Source organism: Aquarana catesbeiana, linkage group LG04 (genome assembly GCF_042186555.1).
Source record: "Aquarana catesbeiana isolate 2022-GZ linkage group LG04, ASM4218655v1, whole genome shotgun sequence".
Lineage (NCBI taxonomy): Eukaryota > Metazoa > Chordata > Amphibia > Anura > Ranidae > Aquarana > Aquarana catesbeiana.
This window is the reverse complement of record NC_133327.1, coordinates 127009217-127035160: the sequence shown is the minus strand read 5'-3', so window position 1 is coordinate 127035160 and position 25944 is coordinate 127009217. Positions and strand designations below refer to the sequence as shown.

The window sequence follows — 25944 nt, the reverse complement described above, 5'->3', positions numbered from 1 at the left end:
TGTACTGCGTCCTCTGCACAGTGTGCACCTAAAGCTACCTGAAGACAATTGCTGGTGTTATACTAATAATACTACAGGCAGGCAGTTGATTCTGCTAGCTGCAGTATCTGTGTGTAGATATATATATCTATCTATCTACACACACATCCCAGTTTTGTGCAGCTACATCTCACTGCAGGCCATTAGTATGTCTGGAAGGCCAACAAGGAGAGGCAGACAGTCACAAGCCAATAAAAGAGGACAAGCAGGCTCTGTGTCTAGAGGCAACAGTGCTGGTCGTGGAGATGGTGCATCCTCAACAGCACATGGCCGTGGGACACGCTTGTCCTTTTAGGCAGCTGGCCGTGTTGAGCCACAACATGCGGAAGACTTGGTAGAGTGGATGACCAAGCTGTCCTCATCCTCCTCATCCTCTCTCACCCAGGCTCAGGGTACTTTGTCTGGCAAAGCAGCTACCAATGCGGCCTCTTCCCTCGGCTCAATGGCATCAGTCACTCCTTCCCTAGCCCCACCATGTCCTCCTGAGGAGTCCCCTGAACTGTTTGACCACAGTGTTGGGTACATGCTCCAGGGGGATGCCCAGCGTTTTGAAGGCTCCGATGATGGTACCCAGCTAGAGGAAGGCAGTAACGTGAGCCCAGAGAGAGGGGGTGCCCAAAAAGGACCGCAATCTGGCAGCCATGTTCCCCCAGCTGCAGCATACTGCCAGGTTTGCTCCAGTGATGAGGAGGGAGAGGATGATGAGGTCACTGACTCCACGTGGGTGCCTGATAGGAGAGAGGAGGAGGAGGAGGAGGAGGAGGCACATCTCCAACGAGGCAGGATGCCCTCCAGGGGCCTGCTTAAGGGCAGCACACCACAGAGCTCTGCATGTGGAGGGCGCTGCTGTCTCTGCGCATTATTCCAAAAATTCTTTGGTGTGGGCCTTTTTTGAGACGAGTGCATCAGATCCCACCGCTGCTATTTGCAACATATGTCTCAAGCATATCTCGCGTGGCCAACACATCACCCGCTTGGGTACTACATGCTTGACCAGACATATGTCGACCTGCCATGCAGTTAGTTGGCAAGTGTACCTAAAAGACCCACACTAAAGCAGAAAGTAGACCTCTCCTTGCTCCTCATCAGCTGGGATCTCCAACCCCACTATACCTTCAGTCCTCTCTGAAACCTGCACTGAGAGGAATGAAGGTGTTGAATTAGGTGTGTCACAGGCAAGTACTTGCAGGCAATCTGCTATCGGTACACGAACGTCAGATTGTACCAGGCGAATATCCCTGCCCCAGCTGCTGCACAGCTGAAAGAAGTTTTCTCCCAGCCATCCACATGCCCAGCGGTTGAATGCTAACTTGGCTAAATTGCTAGCACCTCAACTGCTGCCTTTTCAGTTGGTAGACTCTGCCCCCTTCCGTGAGTTTGTGGAATGTGCGGTTCCTCAGTGGCAGGTTCCCAAATGCCACTTTTTCTCACGGAAGGCGATTCTGGCTCTCTACCGGCATGTGGAAGGCAATGTCTTGGCCTCACTGGACAGGGCGGTCAGCGGTAAGGTGCATATTACCGCTCACTCATGGTCCAGCAGGCATGGACAGGGACGTTACCTATCTTTCACTGTGCACTGGGTTACTCTTCTGGCAGCTGGGAAGAATGCAGGACAGGGTGCAGTAGTGTTGGAGGTTGTTCCGCCGCCACGCCTCCAAAATTCTACTAGTGGTGATTCTCCCACACCTCTCTCCTTCACCCCCGTCTCTTCTTCTTCCTCCATGGCCTCTTCCTGTGCTGATTTGTCCTCAGAACCAGCAGTGCTCCATAGGTGTTTAAGGGTCTACGCTAGCACGCAGGCAAAAAGATGCCATGCGGTGCTTGAGCTGGTGTGCTTGGGGGACAGGAGCCACACTGGAGCAGAGATACTGTCAGCTCTGCAGGGGCAGGTTCAGTGGTGGTTGACACCACGCCAGCTTAAGCCAGGTATGGTGGTTTGCGACAATGGCACCAACCTCCTCTCCGCCTTAGGACAGGGACAACTGACCCATGTGCCCTGTTTGGCTGCTTAACTTGGTGGTGCAGCGGTTCTTGGGCAGGTACCCGGGCTTACATTAGGCCAGGAAAGTCTGTGTGCATTTCCGCAGGTCATATAATGCCAGTGCTCGGCCGGGTGACCTCCAAAAGGAATTTAACCTTCCCAAGAACCGCCTAATCTGTGACATGCCCACCAGGTGGAACTCAACGTTGGTCATGCTGCACGCAGCAGAGGGCCATCAATGAGTACCTATGCAACTATGGCACCAGGATAGGGGCAGGGGACTTAGATTTTTTTCCCACGCCAGTGGGCTACGATCAGGGATGCATGCACTGTCCTGTCACCATTTGAGGAGGCCACGAGGATGGTGAGCAGTGACAGTGCATGCATCAGTGACACTGTCCCTCCTGTCCACCTGCTGGAGCACACGCTGCCTGGAATAATGGACAGGGCACTTGAGGCAGAACAGAGGGAGGAAGAGGAGGACTTTCTTACCTCTCAAGGCCCCCTTTATCCAGACAGTGTTCCTGCGTGCCCGCTGATCACACAGGAAGAGGATGAGGTGAAGGAGGATGTTAGTGTCAGCAAGGAGGTGGAGCCTGGCAGTTAGCATCAGCAGCAGTCTTCAAGGGATCATTTACAGTCCGAAGAAACCCATGGCCTTGGGTTGTACGTGGCTGGGAGGAGGTGGCTGTGGATCATGTCGTCCTTAGTGACCCAGAGGACTCTGGACCGAATGCCTCAGCAAACCTACGCTGCATGGCCTCCCTGATCTTGCAAAGCCTGCGGAAGGATCCTCGTATTCGTGGTATCAAGGGGAGGGATGATTACTGGCTGGCAACCCTCCTTGATCCATGTTAAAAAGAAAAGGTTGCGGACCTTATCTTGCCGTCGCAGAGGGAGCAGAGGATGAAACATCTTCGGGAGGCCTTGCAGAAAGATTTGTGCAATGCGTTTCCAGAGCCTGGGAGGTTACAATTTCCTGGTCCTCCTGGACAACGTGTTGCTGAGGCTTCAGTCAGTCACAGAAGGAGAGGTGGAGAAGGTGGCCGTCTGACCGATGCTTTCAGGCAATTTTTTAGGCTCCAAGGTCTGATCGGTTCCAGCAACCATCGCCAGCGTCTGAGTCACATGGTGCAGGATTACCTAGGGGCAAGATCAGACTTGGACACCTGTCCCACCGAAAATCCTCTGGGTTACTGGGTCTTGAGGATGGATCACTTGCACAGAGCTTGTACAGTATGCAATTGAGCTATTGGCCTGTCCTGCATCCAGCGTTCTTTTGGAACGCACATTCAGTGCTGCTGGAGACTTTGTAACCGATCACAGGGTGCGTCTGTCCACCGAATCGGTCGATCGGCTGACCTTCATAAAAATGAATCCATCTTGGATCACCAGCTACCAAGCACCTGATGCTGATGTAACCGATTGATTTTGTTTTTAATGTGAGATCCCTTCAAGACTGCCTATGCTGATGCTGAGTGACTATCCTGTTATGCTGAGTGACAATCCTCTTCCTCCTCAATTTTCATGCTGATAGCTTGTAAGAACATTTTTGGTTCTGGGCACCGCCACCAGTGGCCAAGGCCCAATTTTTCTGCCCCTGTTCAACAGGGGCGTGTAATTACAATTTTTGATGCAATACTTTGCAGCAGGGCTCATTATTGCGCTCCAACTATAGTATCTGTGAGGGGTTGCAGTGTTGTGGCACCAGCACCAGTGCCCAAGGCCCAATTTTTCAGCCCCTGTTCAACAGGGACATGCAATTACAATTCTTGTTCTAATATTTCACAGCAGGGCCCGTTCCAGCGCCCACCAAGAGTAACTGTGAGGACTTACAGTGTTGTGGCACCAGCACCACCACCACCAAAGGCCCAGTTTTTTTACCACTGTTCAACAATGGCATGTAATTACAATTCTTGATCTAATATTTCACAGCAGGGCCCGTTCTGGCGCCTACCAAGAGTAACTGAGGGCTTACACCTTAGGCCTCAATTTCTGCAGAGTATATAGGGCAGGCCCCTACTTTCAAACATCCAACTTACAAACGACTCCTACTTGCAAACGGAGGGAGACAACAGGAAGTGAGATGAAATCTACCCCTAGGAAGGGAAATTCTCTCCTGTAAGAGGAAAAACGTGTCTCCTCTTCACTGATGCTTTATCACCAATCTTTGTTTCACTAAAAACCCCAAATTTTCAAAAAAACATTTGTCATTGGGACAGAAAGTGAGGTGAAATCTTCTGAAGAGGTGTAATGACAGCAAAACAAATGTTACAGGAGTGATAACCCTTCCCTATGTTTTCCAAAAAGCTTAAAAATTGATTTTTTTGGCTGGAGCTACACTTTAGAAATGTATCAGTTCAAAATTACAAACAGATTCTATTTAACAACAAACCTACAGTTCCTGTCTTGTTTGCACCACCTGTATACTGCTGTGCAGAGTATATAGGGCCTGGGGGCCCCGCGCCTTTCCTTTTTTTAATTTGGGTGCGGGGTTCCCCTTAATATCAATACAAGACCCAGGGGGCCCGATAATGGACTGAGGGGGGGGGGGTACCCATGCCGTTTGTCTCACTGATTTTCATCCATATTGCGGGGACCCGACATTACATTAAAGCCGCAAGCAGTTTTAAATCACTTTTATTCCTTTACAAATGTCATTTTGTGCAGGGACTATTCTAAGCACAGGAAACACGTGCCACTTTACAGGCATACTATAGACACCCCCCAGGTACGATATTTAAAGGAATATTTCACTTTTTTTTTTCACCTTAAGCATCATTAAAATCACTGCTCCCGAAAAAACGGCCATATTTAAAACTTTTTTGCATTGATATACGTCCCCTGGGGCAGGACCCGGGTCCCCAAACCCTTTTTAGGACAATTCCATGCATATTAGCCTTTAAAATTAGCACTTTTGATTTTGAATGTTCAAGTCCCATAGACTTTAATGGGGTTCTAAAGTTGGCGCAAACTTTCAGTCCGTTTGCAGGTTCTGGTGCGAACCGAACCGGGGGGTTGTTCGGCATATCCCTAGACCCTATAGATCACTTATCTGCCGCATAAGAACGCTACCAGCGGTCGTTTGTGCAAAAAACACAGCTTTCTTGCAGGATTGTAATATTGAGAGGACTCTATAGCAGAACTGACCAGGGCTGATGCACTAAACCAACAAAGGGATCTCTTAGTGCAAAATGCCCAGCGTAAGGCAGAAACCCGCATTGCTCAACTGCAGGAGACCAGATCTCACAGATCCACATTAACCAAGCACACTACACATTCTTCTAGATCTTCTCGCTCCATAAGTTCAACATTAAGCGATAAGATAACAGAGGCCTGTGCTGATGCAGAATCAAAAAAAGTGCAAAGCTCCTTTGACAGAAGGGAAGCAGAACTAGAGACACAAAAGGCAAGGATGGAAGCTCAACAAGCAGAAATAGAGGCACTCAGACAAAGATGAAAGCTCAAGAAGCAGAAATAGAAACACAAAGGGCAAAAATGAAAGCTCAACAAGCAGAAATATAAACACAAAAAGGCAAAGATGAAAGCTCAACAAGCAGAGGCAGATTCCCAATTAGATTCCCAATTAAAGATTGTGCAAATGGAAAGGGAGGAAGCAGTTTCCCTAGCAAGGCTGAAAGTCCTCGAACAAGCGATGGGAGAAAGTGATAACTCAGACTGGTCTATCCCAGCGGAACTGCAGACCCAGTTGAACGCATCAGTGTATATGTACTAAAGCATAATGTTTGCAATTATACAGAGTTATCTCCTGTACTTCTTACTAACAACACTGTTCTGACTCTCAACACAGAGACCTCTCAGCTCCAAATGCCTGAGCCTCTCCAAGTCTACAACACAAGTGCATCTATGCAGCAAACCGCATCACCTCTTGCTGACAACAAGGTGACTTCCTTTGACAAGCCACAGCTCAAGCCACAGCTAGCACAAACCTAAGGGATAAATCGCTTCACAACAATCGGAGTCAGAGTACACACCATCATTTTTGGCTCAGGCTGGTGTGGCGTGAACCATCTCTGGGCCTGCCCCTTAAGAGCTGCAAGAATCTCTGCTTCGGTGTGGCACCTGTCCTAGACAGACCAGCTGCAGCACTGCATGGCATCTTTTAGCCTGAAGGCTTAGGTGGTACTGGTGGTTCATAGGACAATTCAACAGAGGAGGGCATGGAGGAGGAGGGGGTGGGACTGACAAATCTCGCATCACCACCAGCTGTGGGGAAACGTGGAAGCAAAACAATTTCCAGAACTGAGCCCTGTCCTGCATCCTTCCTAGTTGCAAGCAGAGTTATCCAGTGTGCTGAGAATGAAATATATTGTCCCTCACCATGCTTGCTGGACCACAAGTCAGCAGTAAAGTTGATCTTGCGGCTGACTGCCTTGCCCAACGATGCAACTTTGCCTTCCATACCTCCCAACAGTCCCGGATTCCGCAGGACTGTCCCGGGATTTCAAGTCAGTCCCGGGGTCCCTCAGTCTGGGCTGAAGTCCCGCAAACCAGAGCCCAGTGCCATAACACATTCCAGCACTGGGCTCTATTCAGAGGTGGCATTCTGGATGGGTGCAATGTGTGCTCTTGCACACTGCACAGAGTTAGGATTGCTGTGAGCAGAGCCGTTCTCCCCGCAATCTTCACTGTCATTGGTTGCTAGGACCGCCGGCATCCTAACAACCGATGACGTTTTCCAGGCCACCTCCCAGCTCTGCCCATTGCCTCCGGCTTCCTGTCTCTCAGCGGCTCCCGCGTGGTAAGAGGAGACGTGAAGTATCTCCAAAAACAGAGACAGGCAGCAACCAGGTGGCACCGTGAGAGAAGCACAGAGACTGAAACGATCCTCTACAAGTCAGCCGCCGACCTGTTTAGTATCATCCACCCCCTTCCTATTCCATCTCCTCTTTAACCACCCCCACCCCCCCAACTCTCTCTCCAACCCGACCATCAGCTGGCCGATGGTCAGGGCTGCATTTTGCGATGGTGAGTGATATTGCATAGCTTAGTGTCTCTGCTGTTACCTTCTCCCACACTGAGGTCACTCTTCTGTTCAAACTGGCAGGACTATACACACCTGGGAGGACACAGGCAGCTCTGAGGAAGGGGGACCTTAGGCAGATTTTAACACAGCTGACATGCTGTGCACTGACACTACACAGATGGAAGGGATCAGTGTGTGTCTAGCAAGATGTGAATGCCTATGCACTGAACAGTGGTTGACCCTGCAGTATCTGCAGCTCCTTGTCACACTGACCATAAAGATGACTGGTACAGGAGCACAGATTCAAAGATAAATGTAACCCTTTAATAGATCAGAATTCCTCTGGCTGTGACAGATACAGAATGTGTCCACTTCTATTGTGAAGGTAATTTCAGGGCAATATATGATATTGCTGATTGCCACCAATTAAATGACATTGCCATGGTTATGCAGAACACTGAAAGTGTAAAAGATAATACAGTATGTGTGTTTGTATTGAAAGAAGGAAAACCATAGAATGTGTGGCTTAAATGATTGATTCTGTGTTACTGCATTGAATTGATTATATGTAATAACAGGTAGCTTCTGTAGGTAATAGGAAATATCAGGGTGTCACCTCAGCAAAGAAATGCAAATCAAATTATACTTCTTTAAATCATACATAAGTCATGCTGGCCCATATGGGGTCTGTGACTACTGTTTTAATAATGTCTTCTACAGTACTTAAACTCTGCATTACTTACTATTGTCCCATGCATGCTACTTACTACTAGCCTCATGAACTTTGTTTCTTACTACTGACCCCCTAAACTCTGTTACTTGCTACTAAACCCTGCACCCTGCCTTACTTGTTACCCCTGCAAAAGACAGGGGTTGGGCGTGTTCGGATCAATTCCTGCCAGGAAGCTGGCACTGCACACCGCCAATTATAGGCAGCGTGTGCATGTGCAGCTGCCTATCAGGAAATGCCTCACTGCCTATGATTGGTGGTGTGCGCTGACAGCTTCCTGGCGGGTTCAATCCGAACATGCCAAAACCCATCATTACCCCTTCACACTGTGCTTACTACTGATTCCTGAACTCTGTGTTGCGTACTATCGACTGTACATTGTGCATTACATATTACACACCTTAAAAAAAGTGTAAGAGATCAAATATCAGCCAGGTAAGCTGTACAGAGCATCATGATTTCTAACAGCGGCCCTGCTCATGCCTCCCAGCATCTTCTCTCCCCCCCCCCTTTGTTGCCCCTCCTAGGCTTTTCCAGCATCCATTTCCAGCCCTCACCCCCACTAGCCCAAGGCATTGTTTTCAGAGACCCTCTCTAGCCACCAAGCGATCTTCCCACAACCATCCCATCCCCTCCTTCCCCCTCCCCAGAGACTTTAATACCATCCATTCCAAACACCCCTTCCGCTGCCCCATCACACCCCCACTTACCCTTTCCCCACTCCTACCCCCCAACCCACACCTTAGCCACAACCCCACATTCACCATCCACCTTTTATTCCTCCCAGCCCACCTCAGAACAATGATGGGGGGGGGGGGGTGCAGGGTGGGGTAGAGGGTTTGTGCTAGAAATGGAGATTGGGGGGACTTGTGCTTGAAGAGGGGGTGAGAAATTTGGTTGGAAGGGGGATTTGAAGAAAATAGAGTTTTTGCGGGGGTAGATTTTTACTGGAAAAAAGGGTGTTGTGCTTTGAGGGAGGATTTGTGGGGTAGAAGAGCATTTATTCTGGAAGGGGGGATTGGAGAGAAGGAGGATTTGTGCTATGGGAAAATTAGAGTGGAAAAGGATTTGTTGGGGGGGGGGGGGGATTTGGGTAGGAATATTTGTCATGGGGGGGGATTCTTTTACCCAAGTTTTGGGGGAGGTTGTGGCGAAGGAAGGGAGGACTTGAGAGGTAGGATCTGTTGCTATCAGTGGGGGAGGATTTTTGTTGGGAGGTAGATTTTGCAAGAAGCAGGGACAGGATTTGGGGTTTGGGTGTTTTTGCCAGGATGAGGAGTTGTTCTGGGAAGGGGGATTTGGGGGAGATGATTTGTGCTAGAAGTGGAAAAAGTATTTATGCTGGTAGGAGGAGATTCTGTGCTAAAATAAAGATGGGGAGAATGTTTGCTGGGAAAATAAATTTGGGGGGGGGGGGGGGTTTGTTGTGCTGGGAAGGGGGATTGGTGAGGGAAATATTTGTGCTGGGGGATTTGGAGAGGGGGAATTGAGTGGGAGAGGATTTGTACAGTACTAGAATGTGGGGTTGTGCTGGGACAGAGGATCTGGGGGTGGAAGAGGATTTATTCTGAGAGGGGGATGGAGCGGAGAAGAGGAGGATTTGTGCCATGAGGGGGAGCTTTGTTGGGAGGGGGGGAGAGGATTTCTACTGGGGGGTGAGTGTGCAAATTTGTGTTTTTTGTTTATTTTTTTGGAGGAGAGGGGAGGGAGCGGGATTGTTTGCTGAAAAGGTAAAGTGGAGGAGAGTATTACATGCGAGGGGGGGGGATTTTGCACTCTCCTTACCCCTACACTGTGCGTTACACACCCCTGACTCCTGCACTCTTTGTTTTGTACTCATGCTTACTATGCATTACACACTCTACAGCCCTCTATGTATTACATACTCCTGATCCTTGAACACACCCTGGACCCCTGCAGTCTGTGTTATATATCCTAAACCCGACACTGACTGCAGCACTCCCCAACTCCCTGTGCTCTGCCTTACACACTCCTTCACTATATACACAATACTGTACATTATATACAGTCAGGTCCATAAATATTGGGACAGCGGCACAATTCTAATCTTTTTGGCTCTATACACCACCACAATGGATTTGAAATGAAACGAACAAGATGTGCTTTAACTGCAGACTTTCAGCTTTAATTTGAGGGTATTTACATCCAAATCAGGTGAACGTTGTAGGAATTACAACAGTTTGTATATGTGCCTCCCACTTTTTAAGGGACCAAAAGTAATGGGACAGATTATCATGCATCAAACTTTCACTTTTTAATACTTGGTTGCAAATCTTTTGCAGTCAATTACAGCCTGAAGTCTGGAACGCATAGACGTCACCAGACGCTGGGTTTCATCCCTGGTGATGCTCTGCCAGGCCTCTACTGAAACTGTCTTCAGTTCCTGCTTGTTCTTGAGGCATTTTCCCTTCAGTTTAGTCTTCAGCAAGTGAAATGCATGCTCAGTCGGATTCAGGTCAGGTGATTGACTTGGCCATTGCATAACATTCCACTTCTTTCCCTTAAAAAACTCTTTGGTTGCTTTCGCAGTATGCTTCGGGTCATTGTCCATCTGCACTGTGAAGCGCCGTCCAATGAGTTCTGAAGCATTTTGCTGAATATGAGCAGATAATATTGCCCGAAACACTTCAGAATTCATCCTGCTGCTTTTGTCAGCAGTCACATCATCAATAAATACAAGAGAACCAGTTCCATTGGCAGCCATACATGCCCACGCCATGACACAACCAGCACCATGCTTCACTGATGAGGTGGTATGCTTTGGATCATGAGCAGTTCCTTTCCTTCTCCATACTCTTCTCTTCCCATCACTCTGGTACAAGTTGATCTTGGTCTCATCTGTCCATAGGATGTTGTTCCAGAACCGTGAAGGCTTTTTAGATGTTGTTTGGCAAACTCTAATCTGGCCTTCCTGTTTTGAGGCTCACCAATAGTTTACATCTTGTGGTGAACCCTCTGTATTCACTCTGGTGAAGTCTTCTCTTGATTGTTGATTTTGACACGCATACACCTACCTCCTGGAGAATGTTCTTGATCTGGCCAACTGTTGTGACGGGTGTTTTCTTCACCAGGGAAAGAATTCTTCGGTCATCCACCACAGTTGTTTTCCGTGGTCTTCCGGGTCTCTTGGTGTTGCTAAGCTCACCGGTGCATTCTTTCTTTTTAAGGATGTTCCAAACAGTTGATTTGGCCACACCTAATGTTTTTGCTATCTCTCTTATGGGTTTGTTTTGTTTTTTCAGCCCAATGATGGCTTGCTTCACTCATAGTGACAGCTCTTTGGATCTCATATTGAGAGTTGACAGCAACAGATTCCAAATGCAAATAGCACACTTGAAATTAACTCTGGACCTTTTATATGCTCCTTGTAAATGGGATAATGAGGGAATAACAAACACCTGGCCATGGAACAGCTGAGCAGCCAATTGTCCCATTACTTTTGGTCCCTTAAAAAGTGGGAGGCACATATACAAACTGTTGTAATTCCTACGCTGTTCACCTGATTTGGATGTAAATACCCTCAAATTAAAGCTGAAAGTCTGCAGTTAAAGCACATCTTGTTCGTTTCATTTCAAATCCATTGTGGTGGTGTATAGAGCCAAAAAGATTAGAATTGTGTCGATGTCCCAATATTTATGGACCTGACTGTACTTCTCACCAAAGTGTTCGTTTTCGCAACAACATAAATAATAAAAGAAAAAAATGTGCTAAAAAGCAAAAATGACAAAAAGAGCTGCAGCTGCAACAAAAAAAACACAAATATCAATGTAGTGAAAACTAGAAAGAATATATAAGTGTGCTTACAATAAAATGACATAAATCAGTGATTATAAATAATGTGACACAAAATGATCAAAAAACGTGATTAAAGTTCATAAACTCCTTAGGAAGTATATGATAGAGTCCATTCATAAACAAGTCCAATGGGGAAGGGTCACGCATCCAGATTCCATCCACCTTAACCCACATAAGAGGAGAGGGGAAGAGGGAGGTGTGAAGGAAACATCCAGGCTGAAGGTGAATCCAGCTGGCAATAAGATTATGCCCTTATCAGAACCGGTGGACCTCCTTTAGAGCAAGGTCATACGCACAGGCAGATACAACCCTCTGCGGGGACAGATGGACTCCCACGTTTGGATCCTCAGATGTCTGTGACGTTCCAGGGGCGAGCAAATCCGGGATGTCAATCTAGGAAGAAACACTCAATATAAATCACACACATAGATTGGACAGATCCTCCCCTCCCCCATATCTTCCTCCATATCTTATGAACTTTAATCACGTTTTTTGATCATTTTGTGTCACACATTATTTATGATCACTCATTTATGTCATTTTATTGCAAGCGCACTTATATATTTTTTCTCGTTTTCTCAACAGTTGCTGGTTGCTAATCAGTCCCTGACTATTTTAAAGAAGTTCTTCTTTTAGGTAGGTTTAAACAAAGCACCCAAATTTTGCCGTGGTGTGCACAGCAGGCCACTCCTTCCTTCAAGTGTCCCTCATTCTGAAGTTAAAATGTTGGGAGGTATGCCTTCCATGTGATGGTACAGAGCTGGAATGGCCTTACGTGCAAAGAAATAGTGACTGAGAACCTGCCTTTGTATTACAGCACATTCTGCAAATTCATGGAAGGGGCAGAACCCACTAGACGGAAATGCAAGCGTTGTAAGCTAGTAGCTTGGACAAGCTGGAATTTAGATGCTGGGTGGGGGTGGCAGTGACTTTTTTTTTTGCTGCTGGCAGATGTGCTTCAAGGACCTGTGACACCCTTTGCTATACCATCATTCCTGTCAGTGAAGGCTGCTGAAAGGTCATGAGATATTGCCGGGGTAGACCTGAAAGTTGAGGAGTGAGGACAAGAAGAATTACTTCCCTTTTGTGTGGCTTTCAGGTGCTCTTGCCAATGGGCTGAGTGGTAAGAGAATAAATGCCTCGTCAAGCATGTGGTACCCAAATGGCTGGTGTTTTTGACACGCTTGATCTGATTAAGGCAAAGTTTACAAATTGCAACAGTGCAATCAGCTGCACTTGTGCTAAAAAAGGCAGACAGCTGAGCAGTGGGAAGTGGGCCGGGAGATAAACAACAAAATGGAAGTCATGTTCCCCCAGCCGTAGTGAATTGCCAGGTGCAGTTTTACTGATGGAATAGGTTGGCTGCTCTCTACTCTTCCATGATGGCTGCCTCTGGTGGACATCCTGTCTTGTTGGGGTTGTGCCTCACACTCACATTCCTCCTATGCTCTATTCAACACCCAAGTCGCATCAGTGACCTCACCATCATCCCCTCCATCCTCATAATCACTGGAGCCAACCTGGCAATTCACTACGGCTGGGGGAACATGACTTCCATTTTGTTGTTTATCAGTGTTCTCCCCTCCCTGTAGGCTCATGTTCCTACCTTCCTCAACCTCAGAGTCAGAACCAACATCAGAATTAAGTAATGCCTGTGCACATCGTCAAGGATCGAGTGGCTGACGTTGTGTCTCAGCTGACTCTTCCATGCATTATGCTGGGGCTATGGAAGTAGTAGCTGTGAACAAGGAGGCAGAATAAGCCGCTCTGACAGCTGCCGGGGACTGCGCACTAGTCTCTGCTTGGGTGATAGAGGATAAGGAGGATGAGGATGGTTTAGTAAACCAGTCCACCACCTCCTCTGCATGCTGTGGCTGGATAGCATGGGCAACATCACTAAATAGAGAAAATGTTACCCCCCTGTCTGAGGACAGACCATGCCCACCTTTGCCTGTGGAGACATATGCTGCTAGCCCACTCACAGTAGCATGGGAATGGGAATGTCTGCCTCTCCTTGTTGGCCTCCCAGATATGATGGGGGGAGGCGTATTACCAAAATGTAATAGAGATAGGGAAATGTGTAATTGGATGCACTAATCAATGGAAAGTGATGTTTGGTGCACTTTGCCTTGAGGACTGCCACTGACAGAAATGTCACTTCAATATACTGCAGTAAAACTGCACTGACACACAATAAACTGCAGTAAAACTGCACTGACGCACTACAATATACTGCAGTAAAAGTGCACTGACGCACTACAATATACTGCAGTAAAAGTGCACTGACAGTTCAATATACTGCAGTAAAACTGCACTGACAAACTACAATATACTGCAGTAAAAGTGTAAAACTGCACTCACGCACTTCAATATACTGCAGTAAAACTGCACTGACGCACTATAATATACTGCAGTAAAACTACACTGATGCACTACAATATACTGCAGTAAAATTGCACTGATGCACTTCAATATACTGCAGTAAGTAAAGGAGAAAGGGGGATGATAGCGCAAGGACCAACTGGGTAATAATAATATAAGATAAAGTTACTAAAAATACAAGAGGGGGATAATGATGAAAAAGTCAGTTCAATAAAGTTCCAATAAAAGTTCCGGTTTACACTGGCGGCTGCAGCCTTGAGAGTAGAAGCAAAACTCTGGAAGACAAAAATAAAGCAAAAACAAGGTGCATCAGACTCAGTGCAGTATTATGGTATCCATTTAATAAGAATAAAACAAGCCAAATGGCTACTCACAAAAGGGAAGTAAAATCAGGCACATAAATGCAAGGTCCGAGGGACGGAGTCACTCAGTGATCCGAGGTGCTGTCCGTATGATTGGAAAATGTCTGGATCACGGTGTTGTGGACAATAAGCCGCTGGGAGATGGAACAGCGGTGTAGCCTCTAAAGATGTCCAGGAGGCTAGAAAACCAACACACAGGCGTACTCTGCAGTGAACGGAAACCGGAAGTGCGTTCCAGCGTGGGACGCAAACAACGAGGACCGGAAGTGATGTATTTGGGCAGCCAATCAGATGACGCATTTCACAGTCTCCACTGTTTCTTCAGATCTAGCTGACTAATCAGGAAGTCAAATATATATATAGGCTAAAGGGAAGGGAACAGAGGAGCGTCCATAACACTGCACTTACCCCCTTCAATATACTGCAGTAAAACTGCACTGAAGCACTACAATACACTGCAGTAAAACTGCACGGACGCTCTACAATACACTGCAGTAAATCGGCACTGAAGCACTACAATATGCTGCAGAAAAACTGCACTGACGCACAATATACTGCAGTAAAAAGTGTAAAACTGCACTGACGCACTACAATATACTGCAATAAAACTGCAATGATGCACTACAATATACTGCAGTAAAACTGCACTGACGCACTACAATATACTGCAGTAAAACTGCACTGACGCACTACAATATACTGCAGTAAAACTGCACTGACACGCTACAATATACTGCAGTAAAACTGCACACTGACGCACTACAATATACTGCAGTAAAACTGCATTGACGCACTACAATACACTGCAGTAAAACTGCATTGACGCACTACAATACACTGCAGTAAAACTGCACTGACTCACTGCAATACACTGCAGTAAAGCGGCACTGACACATTATAATATACTGCACTAAAATGGCTCTGATGCACTAAAATATACTGCACTGCAGTAAAACTGCACTGACGCACTATAATATACTGCAGTAAAGGTGTAAAACTGCACTCACGCACTTCAATATACTGCAGTAAAACTGCACTGATGCACTACAATATACTGCAGTAAAACGACACTGACACACTACAATATACTACAGTAAAACTGCACTGATGCACTAGAATATACTGCAGTAAAACTGCACTGATGCACTACAATATACTGCAGTAAAACTGCACTGATGCAGTTCAATATACTGCAGTAAGACGGCTCTGATCCACTAAAATATACTGCACTAAAACGGCACTGACGCACTAAAATATACTGCACTAAAAACGGCACTGACGCACTACAATATACTGCAGTAAAACTGCACTGACGCACTACAATATACTGCAGAAAAACCTGCACTGACGCACTACAATATACTGCAGAAAAACTGCACTGACGCACTACAATATACTGCAGAAAAACTACACTGACGCACTATAAAATACTGCAGTAAAACTACACTGACGCACTACAATATACTGCTTGGGCTGAACTTATGCTCAGCTTGAACCGTTAGCCTAACACTATTGACTAGGTAAAAGAAGTTATATAATATTTAATTAGATTAAATACAATTATGCTGTTATCTTTTAAAACCAAACTAACACCACATTACTTTTATTTTTGACACTTATACTACTATATATGTTATATAATGAATATTATTTCTTATTATGTAGGCTTGAGCTTTGCGGCACCAAATGCAAAACAAGTCCGGTGGTGTGCGATATCAGATCTTGAGCAGAAGAAGTGCAATGATCTAGTGGGATCCTGCAATGTCCCGGACATTACCCTTGTGTGTGTGCTTAGATCCTCCACTGAGGACTGTATGACAGCTATAAAGGTAATCATTATTGCTGATTTATACAGTCATAACACAACTCTGTTTTGCTGCACTGCACAGTGAGGACATTCAGAGAGCTATAACTGCAATATTATACCAAGTATTTATACATGAATTCTTTTATATTTACAGTATTTACTGTCATATTATTGAACAGAAAACTGCGCTATATACATGGTCCAGATCTGGAGTTGTAAATTTTGCCAACTGGGTATTTTATAATTCTGCCATGTTGCTGCTTTGTCCCCATTGGAGAGATTTCCCCTTACCCCCTTTACTGTTGATAGAGCTCAGAGGAACACAAAGAGATGGTAAAAGTCTCCAATAGGGAATTCCCTTTCACTGTGTTTCCCCAAGAACTCCCCCCACCATCCTTATGCTCAGGAACAGGATTGGGTACACACACATCTGTAATGTGGAGAAGTGCTGCCATATTTAGTAACTCACATTCTGTAGGCCTAAGGCCCATATCTCCCGTAATAAGGAATGTCCTCATGTTTAACCTTTTAACATATTCACTGCAGCAGAAGAATAATGACTAGTTCTTTCACAACACACCTTCACCTTTCACCTCCACTCTTTTAGTCCTGACATCATAATTCTACACAATGTAAGTCCAACATTAACACCAGATGGCTGCCCAACTATTCTATAGTCCTCACCATAGGTCCACCATAAGTGGGTTCTGCACCCAGCTTATTACAGGCCTACCACAAAGGGTTCGATTTTTAAGGCTATACGCTTACATATCAGCATACTAGGGGTAGCCTTTTTCCACCACCCTCTGCCCCAGGCTTTTCTAGATCAAGGTTATAAAAGTTATACTAGCCCTACCCACTATGTCCACCAAGGGGATAGATTTCTCTAAAGGGGTACTAACCGCTGCTTAGACACCCACTTATTATCCTGGTGTCATAGGGATAAAAAGTAAGAGAACTTTTCTATAAAGAGACAGCATTAAAATTTTCACCTCCCTTTAACAAAAGGGAACTGAGCTTTGAGACTCCAGTCTGTTTAATAGCTTATGAAGCCAATACTATCTTCTATAATTTTGCATTTAAATACTTAAGAACATTTCAGCTACCTTTATAATTATTTATACTAAATAATAAACTACAAAAATTCACTGCCATTAAAAAACTGATTCAATACCGAAACTATTTCAGGATGGACAAGCAGATGCCATGTTCTTAGATAGTGGAGAGGTTTATGAAGCTTCAAAGGATCCTTATAACCTAAAGCCAATTATTGCAGAACCATACAGTTCCAATAGAGGTAAGTCTTAAAAATAGAATTAGACTACATTGAAAACAGTTAAAATAAACAAGTTTTTGTCAAGGTTATTTGCTTCAAATGCATTTGCGTCTAGAAGAAATCAATGTACAAATGCAGGACTCAAAACTCTAAAGGCCGGGTAGCTCCGCGATCAGAGAGACCATTAATCTTTAAAGGGGTTGTAAACCCTTGTGTTTTTTCACCTTAATGCATCTTATGCATTAAGGTGAAAAAACTTCTGTCACAGAGCAGCCCCCCCCATTTTACTCACCTGAGCCCGTTCGTTCCCACGGCGGAGACACGCTCTCGTTCTCTGTCTTGACTCTTGATTGGATAGATTGATAGCAGCGCAGCTATTGGCTCCCGCTGCTGTCAATCAAATCCAATGATGCGAGGGCTGGGGGGGGCGTGGCCGAGTCCGGCATTCTGTGTCTATAGACGCAAATGCTGGACTCAGGAATGCGCCCACAAGGTAACCCCCAGGGAGAACGCTTCTACTAGGGGGTTTACTGATGCGAGGAGGAGCCGTGAGCTTCACCGAAGGAACCCCAGAAGATGATGATCAGGGCTACACTGTGCAAAACGAACTGCACAGTGGAGGCAAGTATGATAGGTTTGTTATTTAAAAAAAAACAAAAACAAGGGTTTACAACCCCTTTAAGTGACAGATCAAAGTACACAAGCCCTAAATCCTATTAACACAGGGGCTGTGCCAGCTGCCAGGTAAGATGAAGAGGCCAGTAGGCATGAACTTGGGTTCCTTCTGAACCCAGAAGTTAGCTGTCATTGCTGAGTCAATGAACTGCGGGCAGGAGATTCCAATGACATTGATTTAATATGGCCATGTGTCTTTAATTGATCAAAGAATTGTGAACATTTCCCCCCCCACCCACCCCCACCCACAACCTCCTGGGACACGTCACATCCCAGGAGGCTGCAGGACCAGTCGGTAGGAGCAACATGCACAGTGGAGAGCCAGCTGTAAAACAGCAGGAAATCATAGCCAGCTTCCCTCACTCAAGATGGTGGCACCGGGGAATCAAGGATTGGTGAAGAACTGGCCCAGGTGAAGACAGCGCTGGACTCCTGGACTGGTAAGTGTCTTTTTGTTAAAAGTATTTGTAGCTGATGGCTTTTAATTTTCGATGTCGGAAGTTCCTCTTTCAACTCGAAGTAAACTTTCACAAAGGAATACTCAGTTCAATAAAGTGCTGTGTAAAACTGAATTACTTTTTTTTTGTAAAGCAGGAGGATCTGTTTTGGAAATGTTTATACCTCACTTAAATGATTAATGATACAAAAAATAAGTGATTAAACCTTTCTCTATATAAGAAAAAGACGAACGATAACAGGGCCAAAAGATAAACATTTATTTACACAGAAAAGAAACGTTAGAATTATTAGAACCTATCATATATCTCAATCGATATTACAGGTACAGTGTAGTCAGGCTACCGAGATGATTTAGGCCAAACTTAGATAAGGTTACCATGGACATACACAGGCTATCAATGTTATAAGACAAATCCTAGAATACAAAAAGGTTAGGGAAAAGCTTAAAGAGAGATACAAAAATACTTTACACGGACATCCTCTGGTCTCGATGGTCTGGAGCTGGACAGAGAGCAAACAGCTGGCTCTTTCCCTATTAATATACATTCTCCACCAATCAACAGATGCCATACATTCATTGGTTCAGAGTTGCCTCAAAGTCTGGTTGGCTACATCTGAAGCCTACTGCTCATTGGTTAACAGTTGCCTCCAATTCTAATTGGCCACATCTGAAGCTTTCCAAAAGTTCAGTATGAGTTAATGAACAATCTCCTTTGATCCCCAGCCCAAACAGTTCCAACATTAGCATGTTAACGGCCCTTGGTGACATGGAGCCTTAACATCTGCAAATACGCTTTGATTCAATCAACACCTGGGGACCTTCCCTGGTTCCCATGAGAGTACAGGAAAAACTGCATTTCTAAAAGGGCGAGCTGGGCCCTTATTCAATATCATGAAATTAAAACATCTACCTATATACACACATATATATATGCGGGTAGAGATAGATAGATAGATAGAGAGAGATATATATATATATATATATATATATATATATATATATATATATATATATATATATATATATATATATATATATATATATATACCCATATTATCTATATCTATCTATCTATCCCTACATATACATACATTCAATGGGGCATGGCAATTTAATTGGAGTCCTTGCAATGGTTCCCTTGGAACTCCTTGATATAAATATAAATATGGCTTTCAAAATCTCCATCACAGATCAGACGGTGGGGTGGGTAAGAGCATTTGCAGAACGATGCCCTGTGCGGTTCTCTGCAGCAGCTGAAAGCTGGTTTCTCCCCCTCTCCCTCCCGCTGGCTTTCAGCTGCTGCAGGGAGAGGCACAGACATGGTCGGATCCAGGGGGTGCCCAGATTTCAGTTGTGCTCCCCCCCTCCCAAGGGATGCCCTCCCTTGGATGTTATGCCTGAGTGGCCACTGATCTCCCCCCAACCCTGCCAGCACTCAGAGCCAGGCCAAGGACAGAGTGGAGAGAGCTGGGAGGAGGTGCACTGTGTTGTACCCTCCGAGCTCTCCTGTCAAAACAGCGCTCCTCCAGCACATGAGACAGGATCACTCTTCGGACTGTACACACACACACACACAGTTTGATTACTGCCCCCTATCTCCTCCAAGGGCAGCACAGTGTGTACAATCTGATGTCATCTAAGAGTGATCCTGTCTCGTGTGATGGAGGAGTGCTGTTCTTACAATAGAGGGTGAAGGGGAGAGAAGGTTACAGGGAAAGTGTACAGTATACAATGAGGAGGGAATAATAGTTTGTGCTTTCGATGTTTTTGTGCTGAAAAGTGTAATGAGAATTTAGGGGGGGGAAAATTTGCTAAAAGGAGGAATTGGGGGGGGAGTTAATGTGCTAGGGGGAGGCTTTGGGGGGATTTGAGCCAGGAGGGATATTGGGGGGGATGTTTGTGCTAGGAGGGGGTTGAGGAATCTGTGCTAAGAGCGGGGGGATTTGGGGGAATTTGCGCTGGGGATGTGGTTTGGGTAGGGAGGAAGTATTTGTGCTGGGAAGGGTAATTTGGAGGGGGTGTGGATTTGTGGAGGGATTGGGAGGGATATTTGCTAGCAGAAAGGATTGGGTGGATTTGTGCTAGGAAAATGTATCGGGGGGGGGGGATTTTTGCTAGAAGTTTGTGCTGGGAGGGGGAATTTGGGGGAGTAGATTTGTGCTAAAATGGAAAATTTAAGAAAGAGGATGTATGGTAGGTGGGTCATTTTCTGGAGAGAAGGAGACTTCTGCTTGTAGCAGAAATCAAAAATGCATGTTCAAAAACGTAAAACGTGCCTGAAAACCGCATGCATCGCAACTGCATAGATGTGTATCTAGCCTAACAGTGGACCAAATATTGTTACAATGTTCATTTTTGTAGTCATTCTACTATAAAACTGAGAACCTGCAGCTCCAAGGCTGGATTTAGCCTGTCTGATCTGGGAGAGCAGTAAGCCCGGGTTCACACCTATGCGAATTAGATGCGGCTTACACCGCATCTAATTCGCAGGACATTTTAAAATACATTCATATGAATGCATCTGGTTCACATATGTGCGTTGCATTCGCACTGCGCATTGCACAAAAAACGTGTGCGTTTTTTGGGCATTGCGGTGCGAACTACAAGCCTATTATCTCCTATGGGAACGCATCTGATTCGCAGATGCATTGCGTTCTGAACAAGGATTTTCTCTTTCTCCTCACTACACCTCCCCCTCTCCCTCCCCCCCTCCCTCCCCCTCTCCCTGCTCTCTAATCCTGAGCAAAAACGCAATGAATCCGTTGAACAGGAGATTGTTATCTCCCCAGTGAAACCTGAGCTTCAATTCGCACCGCACATGTGTGAAACCAGGCTAAAAAAAAAAAAAAAATCAGGAGTGCATAATGCCTACACACTATCTTTCTATCCTCTCCTCTCTTAGTTACCTTCAGCCCCATGTGGCTGCAATGAAAAACACATATATTAGGCCAGTGTTTCGCATAGTAACATAGTTAGTAAGGTAGAAAAAAGACACCAGTCCATCCAGTTCAACCTGTGTGGGTGTGTTTGCTAAGATGTCCATCCAAGAGTTTTTTGAACCTATCAATACTTCCCGCTGACACCAGCGATTGTGGAAGGGAGTTCCACATCCTTAATGCCCTGACAATGAAAAACTCCCTATGCAGGTTAAGGTAAACGGCTTCTCCTCCAACTTTATTGAGTGGCCCATGTTTTCTTACACTCCCTGAGACTGAATAGTTTATTACCCATGCTAGAATCACCATTCAGATATTTGTATTTCGCTATCATATCTCCTCTCAATCGTCTCTTCTCCAGGAAGAATACGGTTAATGTTTGTAGCTGTTCCTCGTAACTGAGGTCCTCCAGTCCCCTTACTAACCTTGTTGCCCTTCTCTGGACTCTCTCCAATTCCAGCACATCTTTCCTGAGGATTGGTGACCAGAACTGTACGGAATACTCCGGATGTGGCCAAACCAAAGTTTTATAAAGGTGGCAGAATTATAGTCTTATACCCTTTTAACCCCTTCCCTGTGCTGACTCCTGGCCCTTTAAGAACTTCTAAATGCTGGGAGGCAGAGGCGGGCATTTGGGTCATCTGATCGCTGTGATTGGCTGTCACAGCAGTCACGATCAGAAAGCTCCTGTTTGCATATATGGAGAGCTTTCTGGTTCCCGACAGTGACTTGCTGAGAGCACGCAGGGCGTGCGCTCTGAGGACAGAAAACTGTTTACATAAGGCCCTATTGTTAAACCTACCTACCTGCATTAAAGCCCACTTGCTGAGAGGCCGCATATATGCACCACATTAGCAGAAAGTGGTTTATGCATGCTAATATTCTGCTAGCTTTGTTTGCTGCAGCTTTTCAATTCAAATTTGAATGTATTCTATTCGAAATTCTAATTTTGGAAGAAGGTTATATTATTTCTATTTTATTCTATTCTATTTTTTTATTCTATTATTTATTCTTTTCTATTGTATTCGAGTTCTAATTTATTCTATTTGAAATTCTAATTTCAGAAGATGGTTATATTCTTATTTATTCTATTCTATTCTTTATTCTATTTTAATAATTTCCTTTATTTTCTATTTGTATTCTATTCAGTTTTTATATTTTCTATTCCATTTTGTTCTGTTTTACGCTATTCTTTTCTATTCTCTTTTTTTTCTATGGAATCCTTTTATTTTCTGTTCTATTTTTTTCTATTCTTTTATTTTGTATTCTGTTCTGTTTTACTATATTCTATTATTTTCTATTCTATTCTATTCTATTTTCCTTTATTTTCTATTCTATTTTATTCTCTTCAGGAAATTCTAATTCGATTAGAAAACTATTCAAATTTCATCTGAAATTTTGTTTTGTTATTTCGGATTTATTTAAATTCATTACTATTGTAATTTGGATACATCTGAATTTTCGAATAACAAACATTTTTTCTCTCACTTTCAATTCAGGACGAATGGTGGTACAGGCAGTATTTCTGAGATCCTTTTTTTTTATATAGTCCCTGAAACAATTTTTAAGGACACTGCATCTTCCTCTAACTTTGAAATTTGTACCAATATGTACCACGACGGCTGGGACCTCACCAGCCCCACCCAACAATCTGTCTATCCGATCCTTAACCACTTCAATACAGGGCACTTATACACACCTTCCTGCCCAGACCAATTTTCAGCTTTCAGTGCTGACGCAGTTTGAATGACAATTGCGCGGTCATACAACACTGTACCCAAACACAATTTTTATCATTTTGTTCCCACAAATAGAGCTTTCTTTTGGTGGTATTTGATCACCTCTGCAGTTTTTTTTTCTTGCTAAACAAATAAAAAAAGACCGAAAATTTTGACAAAAATGAAAGTTTTGCTTTTGTTTCTGTTAAAAAATTTTTGTAAATAAGTAAGTTTTCTCTTTCACTGATGGGCACTGACAGGCACTGATAAGGCGGCACCGATGAGGTGGCACTGATGTTGGGCACTGATATACGGCACTGATGGGTGGCACTGACATGCAGCACTGAATTGGTACTCATGGGTGGCACTGGTAGGCGACACTGATGGGCACTGAAAGGCTGCAAAGATGGGTTCTTATGGGTGGCACTGCTGGGCACTGATAGGCGGCACTGCTGGGCACTGATAGGCGGCACTGCTGGGCACTGATAGGCATCCCTGGTGGCACTGGCAGTGGTGGGCATTGTGAGTGGGCACTGATTGGCAGCTGCCTGGGCATTTATTGGCAGCTGCCTGGGCACAGATTAGTATTTCCCTGGGGGTCTAGGGGGCATACCTGGTGGTCCAGTGTGGATGGCTTCCTGGTGGTCCTGGGTGGGATCCGAGGGGGGGCTGTGCTGATCCTCTTCTTCTCGTGTGCCTCTTTGCTGCTCCTGCCCCCTCCCTCCTGGTCAGTGCCCCCACAGCAAGCAGCTTGCTATGGGGCCAACCGAGCCGAGTCACAGCTCCCTGTGTCCTTTCAGACACGGAGCACTGACCAGGCCCCGCCCCCCCCTGGCTAGCTGGCTTTGATTGACAGCAGCGGGAGCCAATGGCACCACTGCTGTGTCTCAGCCAATCAGGAAGGAGAATCTCAGACGGCTGAGACATTCGTGGACATCGCTGGACAGAGAGGGACCTCAGGTGAGCATTAGAGGGGCTGAGGGAGGCTGCTGCACACAGAAGGCTTGTTATCTTAATGTATAGAATGCATTAATATTAAAAAAAAACCTTCTGCCTTTAAAACCCCTTTAATGTGCTCAACCTTAGCACCCAGCAGACAACATACTGTTCAGTGATCACGGTGCTTGTGACAGAAAACCCAATCTATCCTTCTAATAATTGAGTCCCTTGCAACCAGTATCTGTATCTTTTGCTTGTACCCCTGCCCCCATGCTTACTGGAGTAGTCAATCCCCTGGCAGCTTGGAGAGGTACTCTGCTCCAGCAATGCAACTCCTGAGCTGATATTTCCAACATCATGCAACTAGGCACAACGGTATTTGCTCTTGAACGATTGTTCAAAAAACATATATAGTACATGGAGCAATGTGTATTGAGTTTCATCACCACTCTCAGTACCCACAGTACCCTTTAACCACTTCGTGCCATCTTCCTGCCCAGGCCAATTTTCAGTTTTCAGTGCTATCGCACGTTGAATGACGATTGCGTGGTCAGGCAACACTGTACCCAAATTAAATTTATATTATTTTTTGAGACAGATCGAGATTTCTTTTGGTGATATTTAATTACCACTGGGTTTTTTTTATCTTTTGCGAAACAAACATAAAAAGAGAAAATTTAAAAAAGATTTTTTTCTTAGTTTGTTATAAAATTTTGAGGCTGCACTGATGGTCACTGATGAGGCTACACTGATGTGCACCGATGAGGCTGCATCAATGGGCACTGATGAGTAGGCACTGATGAGGCTGCACTGATCAGACTGCACTGATGGGCACTGATAGGTGGCACTTATGGGCAATGATATGCTGCATTGATTGGCACTAATAATCAGGGCACTGTGCTCACTGTGCTCTGTCAGACTTGCCATTTATCGGCTCTCCTTTCCTCACACAGAGAGCTTGTGAGGAAAGATATGCCAATAACTGGCAAGTCTGTTTATATGTGACCACCTGTGATTGGACACAGCTGATCACATAGTAAAGGGCCGCTGTAATTGGCCCTTTACCCCAATCTGCAATCAGCTGTGTCCAAAGGGGGGCACGGGAGGTGCGCACGTGGGAGGATGTTCTCACAGAACTGGAGGCCTGCGCTGTAGCAGTTTTTTGGCTATAGCGTGGGCAGAAACCAGTTGATACACACAGTGCCCCTCAGTACCCACAGTGCCCCCCAGTACCCACAGTGCCCCTGGTACTCCTCAGTACTCACAGTGCCCTTCAGTACTGACAGTGCTCCTCAGTACTGACAGTGCCCTTGGTACTCCTCAGTACTCACAGTGCCCCTCAGTACTCACAGTGCCCCTCAGTACTCACAGTGCCCCTCAGTACTCATACATACTCACTGAGCCCTCAGTATTCACAGTACCCACCAAAACCTCAGTGCTCACAGTGCCTTCAGCGCTCCTCAGTTGCTACAGTGCCCTCAGTACTCCTCAGTACTCACAGTGCTCTTTAATACTCACAATGTCCAGCAGTCTATCACAGTGGCTCTCCAAACAGCCCTCACACTGCATGCTTCACATCCTCATCCACACCGCTGGCTGCTCCAGCATCTAGTCTGACAGTCCAGTTCCAGCAAACTTGGGCCCATGGCATCCTCACCCATGCTCCTGTCACTGCTAAACCCAGCAGCCTGACAATCTGGTTGAAGTGAATATGACCTGAGGCATCCTCACCCAAGCAACTCTCAGTCCTGCACCCAGCAGCATATAACCAGTTTTATATACTTCATATGTCCAAATATTTGTGAACACCCAATCACCTCGCTTACTATATGAACA

General features: G+C 45.4%; 1 protein-coding gene across 2 annotated transcripts in view; it reads left to right on the top strand.

Moving 5' to 3' along the window:
• The window catches only part of LOC141139450 (saxiphilin), a 119218-nt gene that overhangs the window by 24051 nt on the left and 69223 nt on the right, over positions 1-25944 (top strand). For both annotated transcript variants that reach the window (XM_073625544.1, XM_073625543.1), the window contains exons 2-3: positions 15963-16126; positions 17293-17401. In XM_073625544.1, coding sequence (XP_073481645.1) covers positions 15963-16126; positions 17293-17401 — 273 coding nt within the window. The remainder of the gene's footprint in view (positions 1-15962; positions 16127-17292; positions 17402-25944) is intronic.